Source organism: Notolabrus celidotus, chromosome 21 (assembly GCF_009762535.1).
Source record: "Notolabrus celidotus isolate fNotCel1 chromosome 21, fNotCel1.pri, whole genome shotgun sequence".
Taxonomy (NCBI): domain Eukaryota; kingdom Metazoa; phylum Chordata; class Actinopteri; order Labriformes; family Labridae; genus Notolabrus; species Notolabrus celidotus.
Window position 1 is genome coordinate 6227725 of NC_048292.1, and position 26972 is coordinate 6254696.

A 26972-nucleotide genomic window follows, 5' to 3' on the forward strand; every position below is an offset into this window, starting at 1 on the left:
AAATACACTATTATATTATTTATTAATACTATTAAAAAGTAATGTAATGTTGCTTTTTAATGAAGGACTTGAGTGTTTTTCACCTTTTGACTTGACTTTGGTGGGGAAATAATCCTGCAGCAATCTTAAGAAGTTGTTGTAATTTAATGATGTGCAAAAGTGACAATGATCAAAACAAAACTGCATGTATTTATTTATTTTTTAGTGTCTCCTTTCATCTTTTATTGAGAATGTATTTCTATTTTGTGAACAACTTTTGTGTATTTTTGTGATTAACGACCATGTCATATGATTTTTTGTTACCCTTCTAAAATCTCTACTTTTAAAGAGCTGACTTTAGGAGAAACACATGTATTCTAATATACTGGTACTATCCTCCACCTGTGGAAAAGGGTAACAAACATTAATTCTATTCTGTTCTATTTAAAAAATATTAACTTTAGATCTTATTTAAGGAAAGAAAAGATGTTTCTTGGCATTTTCTTTAAAACTTTAGAGGACCAAGGAAAGAGCCTTGGGGAACACCACTGAGCTCGGTCATGGTTTCTTATGTAAAATGACTGGAGGAATTATATATAATGAACAAAGAGACATCAAAAACACAAGAGACTGCAGGGAGCATTCTGTCAAATGTTTAATCTGTTCAGTACAGGTGTTTATCTCAGTGCAAGTGCCAAAAACAACACTATCGAGCCGTGACGTGTATGTACACAGATGAACTTTGGCATTGAGAAGCAGAGCAGGACGTGAAGGAAACAGAGACACTGAAGGCAGCAGGAGAGTCCAACACAAAGTGAGACAACAAACAGCTTCAATCAGAAACCAAACATCTGAAAAAACAGCAGCAAAGAAACAAAAACTGGACGTGTGAACAGCCAAAGGTCCAAAAAACAAACGGAAAAAACAACACAGAATGACGACCGTCATTTTTTTCTTCATTTCAATAAACCACAAACAAATCAATGAACAAAATTAATGGTATAGATATTTATATTTATATATCTAAAGTGCAATATGGTACAAAAATATAGAAGGTCAGCAGCACCTCGATACATTTACAAAATAAATACACCATTCAGACGAAATAAATTACCGCAAAAAAATCGGACATAATCAGAATCAAAAAAGAAAAAAAAGCAAGGATTCACAAAGATGAAAATCTGTCGCCTCACAGAGCATCAAATAAGTTTTTTAGTCATATTCTGCTATTTCTGCTATATTTAGATTATTTACAGACAATAAATATTTTCCAATTTCTTTCCAAACAATCACTTTTACAGAAACTGTAACGTGAGCATTTAGGAGTCCACTCCGACTGTCCGAAGGTTTCTGAAACACACAGAGAGAAAAACACGTTAGGGTCGGTAAAAGACTCAAAAGTTTGAGCTACAGAAGTTCAGATTCAGCTTTTAGTTCATTTCATTCATGAATCAAATCTTGACATTGACAGAGACGACTCATGGTTTTAAGGTCAGAGTGGAGCTCACCTGTGTCAGAGACTGACAGCGTTTTAAAGCAGCGCCCTCTGAAGGCCCAGCAGAGACCTCCACTCCAGGTGGAGTCCACTTCCTGGTTCGTCCTCTGGTCTCCACCCAAGCGAGCGCGCCCTCCTCTTCCTCTTCTCTCCCTCCCTCCTCTTCCCGGACCTCCCTTTCTTCTTCTTCTTGCCGGGCGCTTTCATCACGCCGTCTTTGTACGTCTGAGACTTGTTGGTCTCCTGCGGGAGGTTGGTTCCTTCCTCCTCCTCCATCTTGAAGCTGATTGGGAGGTTTTTGGTTCCTCCGGGAGGTTTGGAGTGCAGGGTGCTGCCGGTGGTGCTCAGGTGGATTCCTAGGCCGACACCTGGCAGCGCGACGCCAGCGCCGCTGCTGCTTCCGCCTCCTGCTGTGGTCTGCACCGGGATGTCTCTGATCTCTGCTGTGTGGACATTATTCAAAAGAGCCTGCAGCCACAAGCGCCGCTTAAAGTCCTGCAGTGCCTGGCCTTTGTCGTGCATCAGCTGAGCATGAGTCACCGTCCGCTTTCTGTAAGAAATCACACAGAGGACACGTTTCAAAAAGACTTTTCATTACTTATCATGACATAAACATGTACATTAACATCAAAACTGAGAGGGCAGAGAAAGACAATAGAGAGGGACCAAACTTCATTGAAATTTTCAACTTTTTTAGGTATCTTTCAGTTGCTGCTTTAGTTTTGTGTCCACCAAACAAACGTAATGTCATGTAAGACCTTCCAAGGGAAAGTGGTACATTTCCTGTTCACTTCAAATATAATGACATAAAGTTTGTTTAAGTATGTCTTCACAACAACATGACTCATGGCTCAACTTTGCACCAAACTTCCTGAAATGTTTCCTAATTTTCAGATGTCATTAAAGTGTATCTCAACTCTTTGAGGCGCACTTCCCTCTCTTGACCAGCAGAGGGCAGCACTAGTCAAATCAAAGCTGGAATAAATCAGCAGTTTAACAACTCAGTGTTGCATCAGCGCAGTGAACCGTCATGATTCATCAAACCGCAGCAGCTGAGTGATTTCCAGGGTTGTTAAAACTGATACCAGAGCCCTCCTCCACCCTGCTCCAGGGGGTCCACTGTCTGTAGTGCCAGTTAATCCTTTCGGTTAATCATCGATACGACCCGTGGCATAAAAAATCTCTGGCCTTTCACTTTTCATTAATATGAATGTTAACCGACAGATTAATGGCCCTCGGATCTCGAAGGGATGAGAGAGTGGAGCTAAAAGAAACGCAGCAGACGGAGGAAATCAGAGACTGTTTGGGTTGAACTCTGGCTGCACTGTGATTGGATGGATTATGTAAATCCTATCAGGTGGTTTCTGAGCCTCATGATTGAATATTGATTTTTTGTCATTGTGATGCTGCAGAGCGTCCTGCTGCTGTAATGCCATCACGTGGATTTGATTTGTGCAAGATAAGGAGCAGCTAGAAAAAATCAGAGTGTGACAACTTTCAGACTCGAAACAGCGATTCATTCTTAAATACACTGAGCTTTAAGTCTCTTGATACTTAAACATTAATAAGCTCTTTGTAAAACTCATGCGGCGTTACTTTATGTTTCATAAACAAACATCAAACTCTTTTATAGTGTCTGATTTTAACACCAACCCTCATGAAGACTTCTATCAGGTTTTCCACGTCACATCTCTTCACCATAACTCCTCCCACAATCCGAAACATGATCTAGTATTTCAGGTTTAATGTGAGGTCAGAGTGTGCTCACAGAGAGCCTGCTCATGTAACAACGACCTTTGACCTTCCAGCACGGGCTTTCGAAAATGTATCCAGGCCCCAGCGAGATTTGAACTCGCGACCCCTGGTTTACAAGACCAGTGCTCTAACCCCTGAGCTATGGAGCCCTGTGACACACATCAGGCTGAGCCACGCCCTTATTAATGTGGCTACTTGGTCTGAGTCACAGAAAAGACACTCAGGCTGTATGAGATCAAAAACAGAAGTGGGAATTATGTCAAGAAAGGATTAAATATCAACAGAATGACATTGGCTCATTTCAGTAAACATCATTAAAGTTTGCTTCATTTTTAAGATGTTTAATCTGAATTACTTAGCAGATTTTTGTTGCCTCAATTACAGACTCAACTTTCCTCTGATCACTCAAACTTTACACGAGCATGAGTAAAGATCAAATATTCAATCTCCTAAGGGAATCCTCTGCAGGACTTCAGCTCTCAACCTCTGGTTAAGAAACAGGACGCCGCCATTCTGATCTATGATGTCCTGACTCAAAGAGGCCACATGGGGGTGCTGTCTGCACAGAAAGAGAAGAAGGAAACACTTCACGCCTGGCTGAACTCCTACACCAAACTCCATTCAGATTCATGCAATTTTAGGATTTCATTTAAAGTGTAACAAAACTGGTGAATCATGTCTTGTAGGTACATTTTTCACTTGAACTAAGTCAACAAGCGGCCGGTCTGCAGCCCTGTGCAGGGTTTGAACTCACAACCTCTGGTTTATAAATGCAACACACATGGATGCAACATGGTGGTGCTGGAGGAAACACTTTAAAACTCCTGCTGCAAACCTCATTGATTTTCTTTCATCATTTTTGACAAATTCAAACTACTTCATCATATTGTTGAAAAATATATATATGAAAAATAAAGGAAACCTTTGAGCAATCAGGCAATTTAACACCAAACTTCATTTAAGTTTCCTCCATTTGTGAGATGTTGTTGAATGTATTGACATGTTTCACTGTTTTCCTGAGTTGATTTGTACATTGTTAGAAACAATATTTATTATTCTATAGGGATATATCTACAGGATTTTATCTCCCAACCTCGAGTGCAAATCACGACACATGGGTTCAAAATAGTTTTGCATTATGCAAAAAAGATTAGAACAAATACTCAAAATTGGGCAAAAATTCTGCAGAAAAATATTCTTTGCGACATTTATTAACACCTCAACAACAGACAAAACATTCCCTGAACTTTTCCTGATAACTTGCAGTAATTTGTGGATGTGTTTAAGATTAAATATTTAACCTCTTGGAGGATAACTCCTGACATGTGATGTTCAAACTATGCAACCTGAGAGGAAACACTCAGCTACAAGCTGAACTTCTGCAGGTGACTTGCAGGTGTGATGTTCTCCTGATCTGTGCATGAGTTATGATGGAATACTTGTAGTCTTAAGGAAAACATCTGGAGCCCTGTGCAAGGTTTGAACTCAAAAAGCTTAATAAAACTGCAACTCTGATATCAAGATGTAAGATATATTACAGCTTAAATTTGCAAGTTTGCTTGTTTGAAAAAAGCCAAATCTGGATTAAATCATCATGTCATTGAAGCTCAAACTCCCTTAAGTTTTCAGACAGGTGACTTTGATTTGATATGAACACAAACTGGGATTAACTGTTTGTCCTTTGAGGGGAAATGTCTGCAGGTTTGAACTCCTAAACTGGATCTGTGGTGTCCTGACTCAAGCTGTCCACATGGGGTCGCTCTCTGCACAGAAATCCAGAACGAACACTCAGCACTTGGCTGAACCTCCAAACCAAACCTGACTGAAATTTGTTTCATTTCTGAGCCGTCGTGATTCCTCTGCAGAAATTAATCTAAACTAATCCTGATAAGAGAGAGAGGACTGAAAACACGCGCCTTGTTTGCAGATGTAATAATCTATAAAGTTCAGTTAAACTAACACTTGAGCCTGACAGCAGAGAAAGAGAGGAGCCGCGTCTCTCCATCAGCTCTGATTCTGTCCAGATGGACAAGCTGTTGTCTTTGCAGGTAGAGTCAGAGCAGCAGAAGGATCGGAGCTTTGCTTTGCCGCGGTGTCTCGTTACTCAGAGTCTTAACTCTTACACAAACAGAGCGGCCGAGCGCTCAGCTCCAAGCCTGGGAACCGCGGAGCAGCAACGCCGCACAAACACTTCAGGTGTCTGAGCACACAAACACAACACCTTCAATGGGAGATACCGGCGGCTGATTACAGCACAGCCCTGCCCTGCCACAGCTGTCAGGGTTTCCCATCATGCACTCCTCCTCCTCCTCCTCCTCCTCCTCCTCCTCCTCCTCCTCCTGCCTGTGCAGAGGACAGATAATCTGCAGGGTGTTGAGCTCCGCAGTGTTTCGCTTCTGGAGGTTTTACTGGATCAACACAAACACAGAAGGAAGCAAAGGACTAAAACGCTTCTCTTCTTCGGCTCTCTTTGAGTCTAACTGTATTTTTTTCTGCAGAATAATTAAAATATCCTGAACTAAACTGGCCTCCCAAACTCAGAGGGAGCCCCCCGAGAGCGGCTTCTGTTTATATGCATACAGATATTTCCTGTAAATCTCAGCCCAAAGAGAAAAAACACACACTCCCGGGGTCTTTGAAAAGTGATCCAGCTCTGTTTTACCTTTAATAACGCTCACATCAAACAGGCCGAGGAGGAGGAGGAGGAGGCCCTGAAACATCCTGAGGAGGCAGAGCTCCAGATTTTAGCAGACGTTAATCGTTTCTCTCTGCAGGAGACGAATGAAGTAAGAGGAGAGTTTCCTCAAACCAGGGGAGTGTCACCTCCCGCAGCGGCCTGAAGCTTTAGATACACAAACCCTGCCTCCTCTTAGGTTTGATATTCGTTCTGGTTCTGATCACGTCGTCACTGACTGGAACAGAATTAAGCTGAAACTTTTTCCTCTGAGAGTCTTTTCTCTCGTCTGATTCTGATTCGGGGAGAATGTCTGCAACACTTCAAACCACAAGGAAGAGAAAGCATTAGAAATAAATGTCAAATAAACTTCAAAATAAACTACGACTCCCAGGAGCTGAAATGTGATGGAAGGTAACCAAACTTAAGCTTCAAAGTCTGATCAGATTCAACACTTCTTCGACTGCAAAGCCTCTGATTTAAACCACATAAGGCCTTTTTTTTTACTGTTTTATTTTAGCAGGAAACTGTTGCACACTTAGGTTCTGTACACAAGCATTTTGGCAGCTGAGACGAATTGAAAAAGGAGAATTTCTTGGAAAAAGTAGCACATTTCTCAAAGTTTCAAACTTATAAATCTGTAGTATCTGTTGCCAGTTTTTCCTCTTGATGTTGAATCATGTAAATGCAGAAAAAGTGAAAAAAATATGCCTGTCTGATTGTCCCAAAGGTTGAGGTGTAGTCTTCAGTGCTTTGTTTGCAGGACCAATAATTCAAAACACCTCAAATGATCACTTTACTCAGAGATAAGAGCAATAAAAACAGGAATGCTGCAAAATTATTTCTGCATTTTTGGCTCAAAGGGTTAAATCATCAGTAAAATAGATTAGATCAGTCAAATGTTTCCTTTTTGCATCTCTTTTAGTCTCTCAAACATTAAACATGTGTCTGAGTTTAAGCTCAGAAACTTCAGGAGCACCTCTCCACCTTCTCTAAAACTTTTCCTCTCTGAGTAATATCAGCGTAGTCTCATTTCCCATGAGCCTAATACATCTATTCCATCCTAAACCCATCCTCTCCTCTCAGGCAGAGCCGACAGCAGCAGATGCAGAAAGGTCAGAGGTCACCAGCTCCCTTCTCTCTGTGATTCTTAACCTCACACTTTTCATCGCGCTCCTGTTTTCACTCCCCCTCAGGTGGCGTTAACCCCGTCCTGAAATCCTATCATGAGCTCATCACACTGCGGCTGTGGCTCCCTTTCCCCCCCGACACAAGAACGAGACACTGCTGCTAACTTGTTCTTAAACCTGCATGAAGACTCCAAACTTAACACTGGAGCCTCTGAAATGCATTTCAGATGTGATCTGACTCCCCGGAGACTTCATTCAGTCAGCGAGTTCAGAGGGAAAAATCTCACTGAGAGCATCTTCCCACTGAGTCATTAAAAACTGATCACATCCAACCTCTCAGAGGTTTCATCCTCGCTCCAAAAGCTCTCTAAGTGTGTTTAACTTTCTCTCTTAGAGGAACATTGACTCTGTTTGGCATTGGACGCCTCAGCAGGAGCAGCAGGTTTGGTTTGGTGCCGGGCCGAGCCGAACATCAGCATTATTCATCTCCCTGCAGAGTCTAAACACAAAGACGGACAGCGTACGAAAGTCTGACAGGCCCTGAACGCGTCTGATGGAGCGAGCGTTTCAGACAGGGGCTGCTGGGAGTTTATCACAGCGAGACGCTTTCTGCTTTTAGGTAAACACACAGGTGGGCGAGCGCTAACCAAACATCTGCCGGCACGATTCACAAATGAACACATTTTCCAGCCTCTGCTCGCCCACCTCGCAGGGAGGGGGGGAGGCAGGGAGGGGGGTGGAAATACATGAAAATAAATGAAGAGAAATAAGCAAATGTCTGGGAAAGGTTAAATAGAAGTGAAGTCCACTTTTTGTGCCTGATAGAGAGGTAGAAAAAGGAGTTAAAAATGTGCAGAAATCAAGACTTACATTCTGTGGCTGAGGGCATCAATTGGGCGTCCAAAGTGCGGAACAGGAGAGCAGAGCAGGAACAGGGAAAAGCACCACTGCTGCAGGACTCTCCTGGAGCAGAACATGGTCCTGAAAACAAGAGGATAAGATTCATCAGATGAGAATGCATCTTTTTCTACAGGTTTAAAGCATCTTTAAGTTCACTCTGGCAGTTTGTCAGTGGTTTGAAATGATTACAATGTGCAGACAAGTCTGCAGAAACCAGCCCTGCATGTTTCCCAGCTAATTAAACCACAACAAAGCTGCAATCACACAAAACAGAGAGGAGGGGGAGAAAAAAAAGGAAGAAGTAGAAGTAGAAGAAGAACAAAAAGTTGTTGGGAAACTTACTCTCCCACAGCAGCGTCTGTCCCACACGGAAAAGATAAAAAAATAAATCACTTAAGTCCCGTCTCAAACTTTCCAGTCTGACTTTAAACCACAAATAAAGAACCTCTCAGGAGACAAAATCCAGGTGATGACACCTTGACGAGAGGGAAAAAAAATCCCTGCGAGCCAAAACACATCCAGGAGCTCGCTCTTTTTAAAGCTGTATTTATGTTCCTCCTTAAAGAGTAGAAGAAGAAGTCCAGCTGTGACTCCAGCAGACGTCCAGGTGTCCCGCAGCGAGAGGTGAGAGTGATGTCAGGGCGGCTGCTGCAGGTCGGTCTGATGGGAGCGAGTGCTGCATGCTGCCTCAGTGTCTGAGCAGGTCAGAGGAGAGGAGAAGGGGAGGACTTATGAACAAAGAGGAGGGCCTCCTCACCGTGTCTCTGCCCACAGGAGGAGCAGGAGTCAGATAAAGAAAAAAGTAAAGAAGAAGAAGAAGAGGGGGAGGAGGAGGAACGGCAGGAAGGTGGCACTCGAGACGCATACAGAGAGACGACCTGAGACCTCTGAAGGAGCTATGAGGGTCAAGGAGAGACAGAAATGAATACAGCTACTTGTTTGATCCAGAGGTTGTTGTATGTTGGTGTCAAAGCAAGGGGAAATTACTTTTTAGATAAGACCTCAAAAGAATAAAACAAAGTTTGACAAGAAAAACAAATTAAAAGAAAAAAAGAATATATAAAGGTAAGAAATGATTTGCTTTTTAAATCTAAAGCGGCTGATTTATTTCATAAACAGTGCTGTTCACTGATTTTATTCCTTGACTTTTTTTATATTTCACTGTCCAGCTCAGAGTTAACCTAAAACTTTTGTTGAATATAGGAGGGTCAATTAGTTTCAAAAAGTACCAGACATCCAATTATTTAGTCCCAAGCTTGTTAAATTCACAATAATGTGTGAAAGATGCAGCAAGTTACAAACACAAATGACAACAAGAACAAAATAACAAAACAAAAAACAAACAAAAAAAATCAGCAATAAATGTTAAAATTTAAAAATGAAGATTAAGAAAAAATAATTTATAATATTTAATTGGCAGAAGAAAAAAACTGCTGTTTATCTTTCCATAAAATAAGCTTGAGTTTATGTTTTATGATCCAACTCAGTCAACCTGAAATCATCATTCAAGCTAAGGAGGTTATTTACTGCCAAACAACATGTCAACTTTATGTTTGTTTTTATGTTTGTGTCGCAACTAAGAACATTATATTATGTTTTACATTTAGGCTGCAATTCAACAATAAAACAAACAAATTTTTCTTAAAAAAGAGCAAAAAAAAATTTAAAATGAAGACAGGTGTCAAAGCATGACGGGCGATTGTTGCCAAAACTTCTTTACTTTCTTTTACAAATAAGTTTTTCCAAAGCAGTTTATTGTATAGAAATGTTTACATATGAAGAGTTATTTGCAAAAAAGATAACTCAGTTTTTATACATTTTCAAAAAACACATTTCCTTTCTATATAGATTCCTAATAAAGTTGCATTTTCAAGATATCTCTGATTAGTAAGGACATTTTAACTTAGTCAAAGCCACCCAACCTCAGTTGATTGATCATACCAAAAGCGAGAAAGTGAGTTAACTATTTTTGCAAATGAACTCTTCATATGTTGAAGTTGTATATATGGTATTCTGTCTAATAACCCCTGAGATAAATGACAAGACAAGAAACATTTATTCTGACAAACTTTGGACTTTCTTTTCCATTTTTTTATACATATTTTTTCCTTGAAAGGTTTTCCAGCAGAAGTTTAATACCTACAATCTTAATATGTTTTCACGTAATAACCCTCACCAAGTCCTCTTAAGGTCAAGGGGCAGAAAAAATTATGTTTTAGTTGACTTGTCCTTATTCCTTAAATGTAACACACAGAGAAGTTGATGACACATTATTACATTTTAGTCAAGTAGAGTTTTTTCTTGTTTTTTTCCCACACGATTTGACTTCTTTGTAAGTAAATGGCTGCTAACGAAACTTCAGCTAACGAAACTCAAGCTAACATAAAAAGCTCTCCCACTTTGACATATCCTCTGATGTTAATGTTACCCCTGAAAAAAAAGGGCAACCAAATGAAACTATTTGACATCTTGGAAGAAGCTCAGATTTTGAGTATTATTGAAAACTCACAGGATATCTTAAGAGCACAGACTTAAAAAAAGATCGATTACCTTTTAACTTACTCACTGGAAGCACTGTCTCTAAGGACCAAATATTAATAGTGTTTATAAACATGTATTAAAGCAGAAGTATCAGCTTGCATTACTTGTATTTGAATTTTTCAGCTGACTCTCTGAGCACACGAAGTCTGGGAGGTATGTTTAGTTTTTAGCTCTTGTCGTGTGACGCACAGTGACAGCAGGTCTGAGTGGGAGTCGCTGTTCTGACTTCGGGCCATTGCTGGCCTTTGGACACCCGCTGCAGACCTGAACAGACAGGTGGTCTTTCACAGGTGTAACTCTCAGCCTGCGGACACAAATATGAGTCTGAGGGGAGGTGATGAAGTCTGGCAGGCTGAACTCTGAACCATCAGTAATGTCAAGACGAGCGGAGACACACGACAGAAAATAGGAAATCTCCAAAAAGAGGAAGGGCTGCTTTCAACATTTGAAATCTAAAGCTTGAATATCCTTAAAGGAGACTTCTGGTACTTTTCAATATGGGTTGTACTTTTAAAATATTTTGGGTGCTACATGACTTATAACAAAAAAGGCTTTGGAATTGCTCAATTATATCTCTTCAGCTAGCAGCCACGAAACAGGCTGGCTGAAATGTAATATCTCTTTGATTATGTCTACTTAAAATTCTTGTTTTAGTCACTGACTGTCCCAGATTGTTATTTTAAGTGTGTGACAGCATTAAAGAAAAGGATCTGCACAGAGATAGACCTTTTGTTAGAGGAGAAGATGATTTTTTTAATCATCAAAAGCATCAAAAGACATTGCTTTGTTGAATTTAAAGACACCAGACTCCATTGACAAAACCAGTAATTTTAGCTTACAGAACATGGTACTTAGTGCTCCAAGACTTCCTTATTTGGTTGGTTAGTCTGTGAGTTTATTGTCTGGCAATTTGGTTTGTTTGGATCAAGAAGAAAAAAAAAAGCTTAACACGCAGCAATTCCAAAATGTTAGAGATCTATCAGTCATTTAGACCCCGAATAAGTTGACTTTTATCCAGGTTTATAATCAGGGGCGATTCTAGGATCGGATGTTTAGGGGTGCTGAGCCGGGCAAGATACATTTCACTGTTTTGTACATTTGAACGCAATTTCATTCCCACATTTGTGAAAGAAAAGTATAACACATTTTGGGAAAGTCTGTGACTAAACCATCAAATCTGATAAAGGATATTTAAATGCTGAGACACAGCGAAAGAGAAATGTCTTGGAATCATATAAGAAATATGGTAATCCTAATTTCTGGGGAAAGACAACTCATTTTGATACAGCAGCTCGTCAACATACACATAAACAGTATGTATGTTTCTGGAGTAAACCAGCCTCCTATAGTGAGTACTAAAAATACCAAAAATTGACATTGGAGTTATTTTTTGGACTTTGATTTGAAATGCACAACATGTAAACCACAGTGGAGCTGCTGTATTTTTGTTGTTAAATTTCAACCCAGTACTATATGGTTTTGAAATTTTTCTAGTTGGTTAAAAAGGACATACAGTAAAAAAAAAAATTCAAAAATCTCTCAAATTTTAAGGGTGCTGGGATTCAATTTAGAGGTGCTCCAGCACCCCCAAAAATGGTCCAGAAACGCCTATGTTAGCGGAGCATGATCCCCTCCCTTCAGAAACGGGGCCACAGGGGCAGTATTCCAACATGATAACGACCCCAAACACATCCACAAGAAGACCACTGCCTTGCTAAAGAGGCAGAGGGTGAAGATGATGGAGTGGTCAAGCATGTCTCCAGACGTAAACCCTATTGAGCATTTGTGGGGCATCCTCAAACGGAAGGTAGAGCAGCGCAAGGTCTTTAACATCCACCAGCTCTGTGTTGTCGTCATGGAGGAGTGGAAGAGGACTCCAGTGGCAACCTGTGAAGCTCTGGTGAACTCCATGACCAAGAGGGTTAAGGCAGTGCTAGAAAATAATGGTGGCCACACAAAATATTGACACTTTGGGCCCAATTTGGACATCTTCACTTAGGGGTGTACTCACTTTTGTTGCCGGTTGTTTAGACATTAATGGCTGTGTGTTGAGTTATTTTGAGGGGACTGTAAATTTGCACTGTTAGACAAGCTGTACAATGACAACTTTACATTGTGTCAAAGTGTCATTTCTTCAGTGTTGTCCCCATAGACTGTATAAAATATGGACGTAGTATCTGTGACGTCACCCATCTGTTCCTGAGAGCTGTTTTGAAGCAAATCGACGGCAGCAGCCATATTGGTAATGCGGAACTCAACTAGGCAGAGTGTGACGTAGTGTGAGCCTCTTAGCCAATGGCTGTGTGTTCCCGACCGGGAGTCACGTCAGTCATGTCCTTATTTGGGCAAAACTCATAATCTTAATATCTTCTTAACCGTCACGTTAGAAAAAAATTCACCCCCTGTACAGTGTGTGCCATTAGAGAGATTAGCTTTGTAGGGCCAAGACGTTTTCTGAACCAGGCTGTAAACATGTTTATTAATGCTGCAAAGATCGTCTTTTTCCCATTCATGTCTATGTGATTTCCGGTGTTTCTGCAGCCAGCCTCAAGCGGATTTTCGATGTACTGCAGTTTATAGCACTTCCGCATTGGCTTCATCATTTGAGACCGGAGTTTGCCGCTTGGTTGTCCCATGAAAAGATATAAGTAAATATTTGCAGACATGTGAGGGGTGTACTCACTTTTGTGAGATACTGTATGTGTCTTAAAAATTAAAAAAAAAATGTTCTGACAATCTTTTTAACAACATACTGGAACACAAATATCCTTCAGGACAGACACATCGTCAGAAAGTAGTAATAAATCCAATGCTGTGCAATAAAATTGTGACTTACAGAGAACTAAAGTGAAATATTAAAGGTTGAGATAAACAGAAATAAATATTCGTCTTCTGGTCGCTCTCTCTTAAAAAAGCAATCCTCAAAATCAACTCTGACTTCGTTCATTTGAGACCAAACTGATCTTTACTCTGATCAGCTCTGAGGGAGAAGTGTGTGCCCTCCTTTACAGCCTTCAACATTCAAATCAATTATTCCAGATTACTGTTCGTACATATCAAGCACCAGATAATGTGATGTGATGCACGTTTACACGCCAGCCTCCACTTCATCAGCAGACACGCTGCTCTCAGTCTGCTCCCTCATTGTCATTAAGTGTCATCATCTCTAACTCCACAGTCTGTTCTTGAACACATATTTCCGTCTTCAGCAGCAGATCATTACAGTCGATTACAGGATCTGATTTAATCTGATTTAATCTAGTTTAGTTTAATGTGACTCTGGGTGGAAACCGTCTCTGCGTTTGTGGATCAAACAGCTTCACACTTAAAAGCCTCAGACCACCAACACTGTCACAGCACTCTGTCTCTCTGCTCTTATGTAACCTCTCATACTGGGCTGTATTTAACCTCAAGCCGTAAAAAGAACTAAATACAGCTGAACTGACTCGGTTCTTGGAAATATTTATTAACTTTAAGTGAGGAGCACAAATTTCCGCAAAACCATTATCCATGATTAAATATAGACTATGATATATATCACTTATTCTCCCTCAGCTTACTAAAAAATGAGAGTAACTTCTACTTCTGGAAAAGGTGTAGTCTTCTTTATATATTTACAGGCCACTAGAGGCAGCAGTGAGCCACCACACATGGGGCTATAACCCAAGGGAGAGGTTCCGGTGGCTGGTGGTGAGGCTTTCAGTAGTGTGACTGCCCCCTGGTGGCTGGCTGCAGTATAGGTAAAAAAATCCGTCTCCCCCATTCATTTGAATGGGGGAGCAGTCAAACTTTAAAAAATAAATACACGTCATACGAATGTTTCTCACATCCGTATGCTGTGGTGATATGTAGTTAGTATTTGACTGTTTTGTGTCCAAGGCCTCTTTTTCCTGAAAAGTTTCTTTTTCGTTAGTTATTAGAGTTTAATAAACGGGGTTTTACTTCCGGGTTTCCTTTGACTCACAGCCGCCATAGAACGAAACTTGGGTACACAGCGCCTTGTGACGTTACGCTGTAGGGCGGAGCTTATTACAGTGGCTTTACAGGCTCTGGCTGCACAATGGCGGCACCCAGGAGCGGGACTTTTTGGCTTCAGAACCGTACAACGGGAAGAGGCGGAGCAACGCTGTCCATTTTTATTTACAGTCTATGCTATAACCCAGTTTATTCACTCCAAACTGCACAGAAGTGAACATGTCATTACTTCATTTCCAATTCAGATTGATTCGACCTCTGCATATTCAAATAATCAACTTTCTGTATCACCACTATGGGAAAAGTAAATCCTGACAGCTGCTCTTATACTAATGGTAACCTTGCGTATACGCCATTTGATGTGTTCTGTATGCTTTGGGATAATGGTGTAAACCAATGTTACAGCTTGTTCTCAGAATCTTTCCCAAATCCTGATGTTACCTGTCAAAAATATTGTAAAAAGCAAATATTACAGGCTTCATCGAAAATTCGTACGACAATTCTTGCGAACATGATTTTGATGTAGAAATTATAGTTTATCTGCTTTTCTAAACAGCACAAAGAAAGATGTAGTTTATGATGTCATGGGAAAGGCAGCGTATTGAACCTTTAATTATGCAACTTTGAGTCGCGTTATCTCTGTTTCAATGAAATCAGTGCAAGTAACGTAAGCTAACAAAAACAGCTTGTTGTCGATTTTCCTCACTCTGTGACTCATGAGTCTATTCAGTGTTACCAGTTTTCACCAGAAGGTTAAAAAGCTGATTTAAAAAATAATAAAAAAATCCATGAACATTTAATGACATTTAATTACCTTCCTATATTATTGCTACAAGAGGTGTTAGCACAAAGTGAACATTGTACCAACTTTCTTCCTCAATCTATTATTTATCATGCAATATTTCCAATGTTCTTGAGAACAGAGAACAAAATAAAACACTTAATATTCTAAACAAAAAATATGACATTTTTTAACATTTCATCTTATTAATTTACTTTCCATTAAAATCTCCAAAAGTTGCGTTAGCATACGAAAAAAGTGTACCATGTGTATTTCTCGCTCTGACTATTTTTTCTGTGTTTCTTTGGAAGACCAGGAACAACTGAAACATATCCTAACCTTACTTTAAAAAATATAACTTTAACTCACATTTACTTACTCTCAAATAGAATGCTACATTTAACTTTAGCTAACGCAAGTAGTGTCCAGACTTTCTTCCTCACTCTGTGTCTCAATATATTGCATTTTCAATTTTTGGGTCTAAAATGTCAGAGTTTGGGACTTCTAGTTGTATCAAAACAGACCTTGAAGCAATCTTGCAGGTACATTAAAAACAAGATGAGGATGATCACAGACCCCCAAAGAGACTAATTTTCTACCATAATAAAAAAAATCTGCCTTTGGAACAACAAAAATCACTTAAACTTGTGTACATTGATTTTACGTTAAGCGTACGAGTTTCCTGAGTTAACCTCCTCACAGTCGGTCCTAAAGAACATACATCAGTAAGTCAGACAAACACTGCGGGCAGCAGCGCCATTCCCCTCCTGCTCTGACTGACACGTGTTGAAATATCAGAAATGTGTTCCAGCTGTCGCCTCCACAATTAAAAACAGATCTATGAGAGAAAACCGGCGTCACACACACACACACACACACACACACACACACACACACACACACACACACACACACAAGCTCTTATCTCTGACTCAGGCCCACGAAAAATATCGGTGTGGAAATCATGTGGTAATGACATTTCACATGTTTGGAGATTTATGGGGATTTGTACAAGTTTTTAAATCCTAGTGTACTGTACTGTCAATTTTGGGTTTGAAGCTTGTTTACAAACAAGCATGTGATTAATGTTAGTTATAAGCCAGTAAACTTCAACATAAGGGTCTGAAATATGTCCCATTGGATTAGCTAGGAATCAAGTAATAACTCCTTTAAATAGAACATTGTTAAAGTAAAGGAATGGCACCATACCAGCTGGAAGCATCTCTCTTATGTAATAATAATAATAATAATAACATACTGTGTGCAAGGAAACTAATGTCAACATGTTTATTACTTGTAGAAAGGTAAAAACTAGATCAACAAACATAAAGGATAATGGTTGAAACGTCCAGTTTTTGCTATTAAAAAAAAAACAACCAAAAAACTGAGGTCCTCATTATTGCCTCAGACAGCTATGCAGCTAAGGTCACAAATTACTTGGGCTCTCTCTCTACCACTGTGAAAAAGTATTTTAGAAATCTCAGTTTTACTTTTGATCATCAGTTGCTCTTCGACCAACACATTAAATCAATAACCCCGTCATGCTTCTTCCACCTTAGAAACTTAGCTGAAATTAGAGTTAGAAATGCTTGTTCATGCGTTTATTTCCTCACGGCTTGACTACTACAAGTCTCTCTTCACCAGCCTCAATAAATCCTCTCTTCAACAACTACAATTAATTCAAAACGCTGCCGCAAGACTGCTAACCAGGTCCAGTAAAGCATCCCACATCACTCCCACCCTATTCTCCTTACACTGGCTACCAATCAAATTCAGAATACAGTTTAAGATCCTCGTATTAACTTACAAAGCAATCCATCATCAAGCACCCTCTTATATCTCCAACCTACTCCACCCTTACATCCCCAGTAGACCCCTCAGATCCTCATATCAGAGTCTGCTTGCTGTGCCTTGTGTGAGGCTTAAAACTTAAGGTGACAATGCCTTTGAGCATGTGGCTCCATCTCTCTGGAACAGTCTTCCACCCTAAGTGCACTGTGCTGATTCGACTGAGACTTTTAAAAAGCAGCTTAAGACTCATTTATTTGTTATGGCTTTCGACCTTCTGTTGTAGTTTGTTGTCATTTTGTCTTCTCTCTTCATTATCTTATTTATTGCTCCTTGTATTGTCTTGTTAACATTGATTCTCTGTAAAGCACTTTGTGACTATGTCTGTGAAAGGTGCTGAACTAAATACAGTTTACTTACTTACTTAAGAATTGTTCCTGTGGTAACATTTGCCTCTTTACCTGCTGAATGCTCCTCTTTGTTCACCAACTATAAATCTGTCCAAAACAATGCAGTGAAAACACTCAAATTCAAACCCTCCTTCCAGCTGTCGTCCCTGAGAGGCTGCACACCCTTCAAATAGAGACCCACACTACGTTCTGCTCCAGAAACAAAACACAAAAAATTGGACCTGGGGTTTGTTTTGGGACAACTTTCATCAGACTAAAAGCCAAACCTGTCTTCTCTTAGTGGGGATACACTGAGCACAAAGAGCAGCACGAGGGTCAGCCCACCGTGCACTTCTTAAATGTTTAGCTAACGTAACGGCAGGTCTTCAGGGGGTTTGAGACGGGTGAAAAAAGCCCTTTAAGAATGAGGACTTTTCTCCTTTGGGGGGAAATCCTATACGTAAAGCGCGGATATAGATATTTATCAGGACTTCCCTACAGTTTGTACTCTGACTCCACAGTAAGTGAACTGGCGGAGTTTAGTCAGGCTGTGTTTTCAATTTACTCAATTATCTCAAACATCCAGTCCTGGCGACTGTGGTCTATTGATGCGTCCTTGATTTTTACCCAGAAATAGCAGCTCCACTGTAAAGGTCACTGTATGAACATGAAACGCACACAATGAACACATTATTTGTTAAACCTGCAGCCTGCCAACATGTGCTGATGCAACAAACCTTCCTGCTGCTCCTTTCATTCATCAGGGATTATAAACAGAATCCATTGTTCCTTTCCAACCCATCATCATCATCGGCGTATAAAGAAACCTACATTTTGATGGTGAATGATTGGTGCCAGGGAGAATCATGGGAGTACTTTTCCCCAGCGTGTCTGAAAATTAGTCGAGTTCCTTCCAGTTTATGAGCTCCTCTGGTTGGAGTCGGTTCAGGAACACAAAGTCCAGGCTGATTTTGAAACACTGGAACAAAAGGAGGAGTGTCAGGGACCAGCGGGGGGGGAAACACTACCTGTCGTCGCCCCTCCCATCTCCTCAGACGCCCACCTTGTTGGCTGGAAACTAAACTCTCATGTCCTCATCCCCCCTGAAAGCTACTTTACCTGCACATAAACAGGTAGAAGAAGGAAAAAAAGTGTTTTCCTGGCAGTGGGCAGCCTGTGGGGTCCGAGCCAGGAAAGCTGTTTTAGATTCATAGAAAATTGCAGCGTCTTGGCAGAGCTCAACATACACAAAACAAATGTCCGCTTTTAATCTTTGCAACTGCACCCCCCTTGCTTCTCCTGCCTCTCTGCTTTTAAAAACAATTCTCCTCACAAAGGCTCGTACTGTTTCACTCTCCCCCCAGCAGAGGTCCGGACTGTGCCACCCGTTCACTCCGGAGGCCCTCACGCCATCGCCACAGAGATAGGAGGTCAACGCTATCAGGTCACAAGTCTCAATAAATAATCCTTAGAGGACAAATTAAAGAAATGGCCAGCCTTATTTTTCCTAATTCTGACGTACATAAACTCCACAAATCTTAAAAATGGAGCCGGTGTGATCATTCCATCAGCCAAATGTAAATGAATCAACAACTGCTTTTATATTTTGAAGGTAAAATAGAAAATACTGCATTACCACTGTTGATTAACACAGAATCATCCTGAGTAAATTGTGACTGTAGTTATTCTTTTTTCCCAAACTTTTCTGCCTTAGGTGCCAAAGACTTGTGACCCCTACTATCCCACAAAGTGATTAGAAGTAACTTCACAGTTCATTTTACAACTATGCACATGTGTCTCAGTGTCCTGTGTTGTTATGAATTAACTGCTGTTACTGATGCTTTTGTTGATTAACTGTTAACTAACCCTGACTCTAACCCTAAATTTAGGAGTGATGTAGCAACAAAGAAAGGCAGAAAATAATGAAAATAATGTATTTGCACAGTTTCAATTTCAAATTAAATTACTTCAAATATATATAATTTCAGTAATGGACAATATGCAACATTTTAGATTACTTAAAAACAAAAATACATCTCAGGACCCCCAATTAGTGTGTGGCGACCCCCACTTTGGGAACCCCTGCTTTATGCCAACAGGTCATGGAGAGAAAAAAGGGAGCTGTGCTGCTCTTAAAGCCAACCTACAACAATACAGAAAATAATGATAACAATAAATATTATTTATTGTTATTATTATTTTATAATAACTGATATTTATATAGCGCCTTTCAAGAAACCCAAGGTCGCTTCACAGGGTCAGGTAGGGGGGTCTGGGGGGGGGGGGGGTAGGTGGGGATAACACTATCTATTGGGGAAAGGCCTTGAGGAAAAGGTGCGTTTTGATTGCTTTCTTAAAAGTGTCCAGGGTTTCGGGCGCTGCGGATGTCAGGAGGGAGAGAGTTCCACAGAGTGGGGGCTGCCACACTGAATGCTCTGTCCCTGAAGGTCCGCAGCTTAGTCCGGGGGATGGAGAGGAGACCCAGGTCCGAAGACCGTAGGTTCCGGGATGGAGTGTGGTGGTGGAGGAGGTCAGCCAGGTATTGGGGGGGGCGAGGGATTTGTAAGTGAGGAGGAGGAGCTTATAGGTGATGGGGTACATTACAGGGAGCCAGTGGAGGTGAATGAGAGTGGGGGTGATGTGCTGCTAGGAACCCTGGCAGCTGAGTTCTGCACGTATTGGAGTCTGTCCAGGGCATTGCTGGGTACCCCGAACAGGACTCCATTGCAGTAATCCATGGATTAAACCATTTTGAGGGCAACCACGCACACCAAGTAAATTCATTATATCTATTTAAGGGAAGGCCAAATGCTTATTAAGTTTTAAGTTTCACGTAGGCCAAATAACGTATTGATTCAATCAATCCAAAACCAGCAGATCAATCGGACTGACGTGGAGGGTGTGGTCACGTCAGAAATGGTTAATTCTTTGTTCTCTGAAATCATGTTCACATATCAGTGCCCTCATCTTGTGAGACTGTGTGCACGGATTGCATGTTAGCCGACACAGTTTATGTAAAAATGTTGCAGAAAAAGGAAAAAAAAAGTTCAATGAAAAGTATCAGGACCGTGTCCAGTGTGCAAATCATGCCCACAGTTTACGAGTCATAGGGCACTAAAAATGTGGGCCCGGATTACAGACTGTACTTTCAGATTCGTCACGCGAGAGCTACGGAAACATGTGGCTCTTTTTCTCAGCTGACATCAAGAGGGCTTCGTAGGCTTCACTTAATTAATGAATTAAAAAAATCTGATTGCAAAAATTGAAAGGGATTCCTGGACTCCTAAGTGACTGTTAGAGTTGAGTTAACAGACTTGATGGCGGTTCGTATGGCAGCTGTGTGAGTCGCAGTGAATCACAGAGTTCCCGTGAAGAATGGAGGACTTACAGAGAAGTGATGGAAAACTACGAGCACAGAGGGAGGAATTGGAGGAATGGGGGGGGGTTGACGGATGATGATGATTGAGGGATGATGAAGAGACCGTGAGACGCTCTTTCTCCTCTCAGGGGTGGCCTTCCTCTTGCTCATTTCAACCTCTGGCTTACCTTCCATCCAACCTCCCCCCTCCTCCTCTTCATTCAGTGGCGACATATTTTATCGAAAGAATTCAGGAATGCACTTTTTTTTTTGTTTGGTTGGACAGAAACTCTGAGCACCATGGAGAAAAAACCTCCTCTCTCTTCCTTCTCTGTGGTGTTTTACTCTCATTCAGATTATACAACACACGCCCACCACAGAAACACATGCTCACCACCGCTGTGCAACCACTCATAGTAATTTTAAGGAGGCTAACGCTGCTCTGAAAGCTGCACCAGACATATTTTGCTCCCCAGTCTGACCTTGTGACCATTTGACATATTTTGAAATGTGCAGCCCACAAAAACAGAGCCTCAATTCTGGGGTTGGGTCCCATGTAGGGTCGCTTTATGAGCAGAGAAAATTCCAAATCTTTAACTTTTTCTCTGTGTGATTTTTTTAAAATTACTTTTAATGTGTAAAAGTTGGAAAAAAGTCCACATGAAGCTGCTTTTAATGGTTTTAAAACTAAAGTATTTTTTATGTATGTACTCAACTCAACTTTATTTATATAGCACCTTTCATACATAAGAACATGAAACCTAGAGTGCTTCACAGAATAACAGAGAGACAGAAAACAGCAATGGTAAAATTATAAAAGGCATGATTATAAATAAAATACTTAAAAATCAAATCAATTCAATACAGTAAAATTAATAAAATAAGTAATAGTGGAAAGAAAAGCTAAAAAATAAGGTAGCACTAACAAGATCAGATTAATACAATAAATAAATAGATAAATAAATCATTAAATAAGATACAAAATGTTAAAGTAACGCTTAAAATAATTATGATTGAATGTAGTGGATTCAGGTCAGAGATTTGAAAAAAAGACACATGAATTTTTTTTAATTAGCTGAATAAAAAAATTAAGAATGAAGTCAAAAGGACAGGAAAATTTGCCGTTTAGTATTTAGGCTAGACTACTGAAAATAAAAAAGGAGGAGAAAATGTATTATGTAATATTTTAACTTTTTTTTGCAGGCTGAGGACAAAGTGGAAAATTCCTAAGACAAAACTGAAACGTCAGAAATAAGTTGAAATTCACATAAAAAAGAAAAAATATATTTTTTCTTTAATTATTATTAAATAAATATAATTTATTTATTCTATATTTGAAGAGTTAATTTGCAAAAACAGTTAACTCACTTTTGAAAAATAATTATTTTTTTTCAAAAAACATATTTTTTTTCTAGTTCTAGCTTTTGGTATGATCAATCACCTGAAGTTAAGTGGCTTTCACTAAGTCAAAATGACTTTACTTATCAAAAATATCTTGAAAATGTAAGTTAATTGGGAATCTATATAAAAAAGAAATGTGCTTTTTTGAAAATGTATAAAAACAGAGTTATCTGTTTTTACAAATTCTGCAATGTCTAGGTTTTGTTGGTCCAAAAGATTATTATTCCAAGGTTTCTGTTGTGTGAACCATGACAGGAGTGACTTCACTTCCCCCCAATGTGCTTAGTGAAAAAAAGTTTGTAATTGCAGATAGTTTAAAACAAAAAAAAAAAAGAAGCTTTGCCTCAATATCAAATCAGCATTCTGAAAATGTCACCAGCATCAGTTGAAGCTTATCCTAATAGATGTGTCATCCAAAGTTACATCAGTCGCAGAGTAATAAATACTGTACAATAGTAAGTGTCAGCAGAAGTGGCTAACATAAAACAGCAGTGGGTGAGCTTTCCCAGCATGCTGCATGTTAGTGTAGTGTGGAGCTCCAGCACTGTACTGTGTCGAGAGGAGAGTAAAAGGCGCCTACAGTCTGTCCCTGGCTGAGTGTCTCTGGGTGACTTTTGCAGATGTCACCAGATGGTTGTTTATAATCTGCTGGTGTGTCACTCTTGGATCCCACCGAGGCAATCAAGTCCCCGCGCTCAATTACATCTGATTATGGTTTACACTGCTGTGCCAGCAGAGTGGATTAGAAAATGTAGAGGGACAGAAAGTGGTTTTAAGCTGTATTGACTTTCTAAACAGTTGACATTTGCTGCAGTCTTTATGGCTTTAGGCTCACGAGTTGATTAAGTGTTAAAGAGAGACTCAGAAAAATATTTAGAACAGACTTTTTCTGCAAGTTTTCCAGCGAATAGCAACACTTTGCCACCCGCTGAGTGTTTGATTTGTCAGCAAAGACATGCTGAAAAGTGAAAAACCACAGCCTGGTTCTACTTTGGGGTATAGGAGAAGGATTTAGTAGCTAGCTTTGGCACCTAAGAAGAACAGAAAACTCACAAAATGACAGAAAAAAGTTATACTGAACAGCATCATTCTGAAAGCTAGGCTGTTCTTCATCATGCTAACACTAAAACAAACTTAACAAACTAATAACCATCTTGTTTTGAGAAACCCATAAAGAGACATATGATGTTCTCCAAATCCATGGAATTGAACCACACACTAAGAAGGTGAAGAAGGTGCTAGCATGTAGGGATACTGCTCTACATTTAATCCAGCCCTTTGTAAAGGCTAACACCACTAAGACAGCAAACAGCTAAAGAACATCTTGAATTGTGTCAACCACTAAGCAACACAAAAAATATTAACCAAACCCTCACATGAAACTACAAAATAGAATGAGTCTGTATTAATTGAGATTAAGAAATGATGCTGTTCTGGTTCATGCTAGCATGTCTGTGAACACGTAAAAACAAGGCACAAACATCTTGTTTTGAGTAACACATGAAACATCAAAAATTGATAACAGCAACAAACTTTTTCAATCCAACAACACTGAAAACCAGTGATGTTCAATACCACCGATTTCCTCTACAATCCGATACTGAGTAAAATTCATGCTGGTATCGGCAATACCGATCCAATACCGATACTTTGTGCAAATACACCTAATGTGTCTGGTAAATCTAAAAAAAAGTAGTATAGTATTTCATAGTAGTATTTCTGAGTTATTTATTAATTATTCATTTTGCCTCATTTACAATATAGCTGAGCTAATACAACAGAAAAACCAAACAGAGGACACAATCATACAAAATATGTTAAAATGTTGTTTTAAACACTTAAAAACAGGAAAATAAGTAAAACAATAAAACCATTTAGTTATTAAGAACTAGAACTAGTAGTTCCCACCAACCGCGTATCATTTAGACAAGATCTCAATGGTTTAGTTACTTTCCATTATGTTCCTGTTAATGATATACATTGCCTCAACTGACTGAAGTATCAGAAGTGTTGATATTTTGATTTGAGAATCGATTTTAGAGCATAAAGATCTGGTATCTGAAGTATTGATATTTCAGTATCGATCCACACATCACTACTGGAATCATCAAACTATACTGACTTAATGGAACAGTTTTCTACTTCTGCTGTTTGGGCGAACCAAAATTGTTCGACTTCATGGGAACACTTGGTTGTAGTTCACCCTTGGAAAAAATTGCATCATGCTTATGGAAAATTTCAAGACTTGTTTTTCCTTTTTTTTGTTCCAGAGTTGCCATTCAAAAAAAACTGCAAATCTGAAAACATTTCATACATAAGTTTGACTTTATAAGCCAAAGTTTTACATCCAGAAAACATTTAGTAGTGCTAATACTGGACAGTTATTTCGTGCCAATATTCGGTGTGTTACGTTGAATGAAATGCATATGTACATATTGTTGTAACTTTCGCTACCCAGCCTAGCAGTGTACCTACATGCATGTCAAGTTGCTCTAAATGTTTGTAGGATACAGATTTTTATTTTATTTTCCTGCACTTGTTGTAAACTTCCAGTAGAAATCATAGAAACAATTTACTGTATCTCAAATACTGTATGCACCTTAATATCATTTGCACTAATATCTATTTACATTTGTCCATTTTTAAACTGTCACAGCACAGCACTACCTGCACTGTGTACATAGGCTGTTTTTAACTGTATTTTATTATAATCGTATTGTATTTTATATTTAAATTTTTGCTATATAAGAGTTGAGAGAGAGAAACAGCATCTTGATTTTCCTGTATGTCTTCGTATATATAGTGAAAATTGACAAAACCTTTGAGTCTTGATAAACTGAGGAGTGTCAGACTAATTCACATTTGAGAACAAGTCCTGCGATGCCAAGCAGAACCATCTGCTAAGACAAGACTTTGACATGCTACAAAAGATATTCAATTCTGAGAGTCAAGTGAAATGTATGAAGACAAAAGTATGTCTGAGAGAAAAGACAAAAAGTTGTAACCTTTCTAGAAAAAGTTTGTACAGGAAGTTAAAGATTCAGAAATCTGTAATCAGCAAATCCAACTTCAGTTTTTGCACACACACAAAAAAGAAACTTGCATTATGTACTCACCTGAATCTGAGCCTGTGCTTCTCTCGTGTGTTAAGAATCCACTGAAGAGTCGAGTCAAAAATCAAAATCCTCTCTCTTCTTGTCTGAAGTGTTGTTCCTCTAAAGAGAACAGCTCCTCTGGTTTGTCTGAGAGTCTCTGAACTCTGCTTCTGCTGTGAAGGTTCGAAAACCTTTTTAAAAGAAGCAAAGCCCTCCTGCTGACATCACACCGTGGTCATCAGCATCATCATGGTAGAAGAAGAGTCCATGGAGCTGCACGGTAATTAGGTGGATGAACTTACTCACTCTATCTGTTCCTCCCTCACTCCCACATCCCCTTTCCTTTCGCCCTTTCCTACCCTCACAAAAACACTCAAACGCACCACAACTTTGAGTTTATAATCCTGAGTCTAAACTAATGACACGTGTGCGAGCCCCTTGTTGTGCTATGTGTCTGGATGGCAGAATTTCGTGTCGTGGTTTTCATGGTTTCTGTTCTCTTAGGTAGTGACAGATCGGTCTTCTTCATAGTGTTTTTAACTTTTCTTCACGTCACTGAGGCATGGCAGAAAAACCTAAATGTTAAATTCAACCGTAACACTGTTGTTTCTGCACCTACCTAAACTTTTCTTGGGCAGATTAATGTGATCATTTAAAAGCCAATTATGAAAACAGTCTCGGGGCGGTGTTGTCTCTGTTTTTGTCTGTCGGCTCTGTTTTTGTCTCAGTTTAACTCTACTCCATTAGATAATGACCCCCTGCTGACAGACTGGTGTTTCACTGACCAGAGGCAGGGGTAAGGAGAAAAAAAGAAAAACCTCTCCAAAACATGGTAGTAGTGGTTTTGTTCGTCACGCCTCCTCCTTGCTTGCGTAGCATCCCCGCTAATCTCCCAACACGAAAGCAAAGCGCTCCAGTTTCCAGCCGTGCCATGTGGTCTGAGGTTCTCTATGTTTAGCAGAGGGTCGTGGTTTTTGGGGTTGTGAACAGCGGGTCAAACACTCCTTCATAGGAGAGGACTGAGTCGCAGCCAGAAGCTGCCTGTCTGACGTTTTGACTCTGCCAGAGCTGGCACTATTTCCTGTACAGTTACCCTGATAGTAGAAGCTCCAAAAGACACCTGAGCAAAATTAAGATCACCTGAGGACTGGTGTTAAATCTGGAGTAATAGTAACATGGTTTCAACCCAAAGTTTAGCCAAACTTTAACCCAAGTTTCAGAGAAAAACTGCAAAAAACAGTAATTTACTCACATTTCCATCTATTAGAGTTGCTCAATCTTGATAAACGTGAAGAGTAGTCTATGCATCAGTCACGCTCTGAAGATTACTTACTAATAAGGGCTCTAGTCAAAAGAAAAAAAAATTGGGAAAAACCTTGATGACCTACCAGACAACATAACATTTTACTGGCTTTGGTATTACTTGATCAGTTTAGATAAAAGTCAGTGCTACGTTAAGTGAAATAAGCTTGTTACCTCAATTTGTAGTGTTGTAGTCAAGACCACATTAACCGAGACCAAGACATGTCCAAGACCAGAGTGCACCCAGACCAAGACAAGACCAAGACATTTAGGGACCGAGTCAAGACCAAGACCAAGGCAGGGCAAGACCGAGACAAGACCAAGACCATATATATCAATGAAAAATCATCATGAAAGTTAACAAAATAAAAGACTTCTGTTTATTTTATTTAAGTTTGCTCTGAAAACT

At 39.8% G+C, this 26972-nt stretch overlaps 1 protein-coding gene and 1 non-coding gene across 4 annotated transcripts; both read right to left on the reverse strand.

Moving 5' to 3' along the window:
- Positions 1 to 620: 620 nt before the first annotated feature.
- pthlha (parathyroid hormone-like hormone a) lies at positions 621 to 26672 on the reverse strand. Of its 3 annotated transcripts, none has more exons than XM_034673768.1 (4): positions 25283 to 26672; positions 7904 to 8014; positions 1488 to 2024; positions 621 to 1329 (listed from the first exon to the last, which is right to left on the reverse strand). In XM_034673768.1, the coding sequence occupies exons 2-3, from the start codon at positions 8008 to 8010 to the stop codon at positions 1511 to 1513; spliced, it is 621 nt and encodes a 206-aa protein (XP_034529659.1). In that variant the 5' UTR covers positions 8011 to 8014; positions 25283 to 26672; the 3' UTR covers positions 621 to 1329; positions 1488 to 1510. The 3 variants fall into 3 exon arrangements, with proteins under 3 accessions (XP_034529659.1, XP_034529658.1, XP_034529660.1); XM_034673767.1 differs by lacking the exon at positions 25283 to 26672 and adding an exon at positions 18239 to 18251; XM_034673769.1 differs by lacking the exon at positions 25283 to 26672 and adding an exon at positions 8276 to 8608.
- On the reverse strand, positions 3306 to 3378 carry trnat-ugu. Its single transcript has one exon. It is a non-coding gene; the product is annotated as a tRNA-Thr (tRNA).
- Positions 26673 to 26972: the final 300 nt, after the last annotated feature.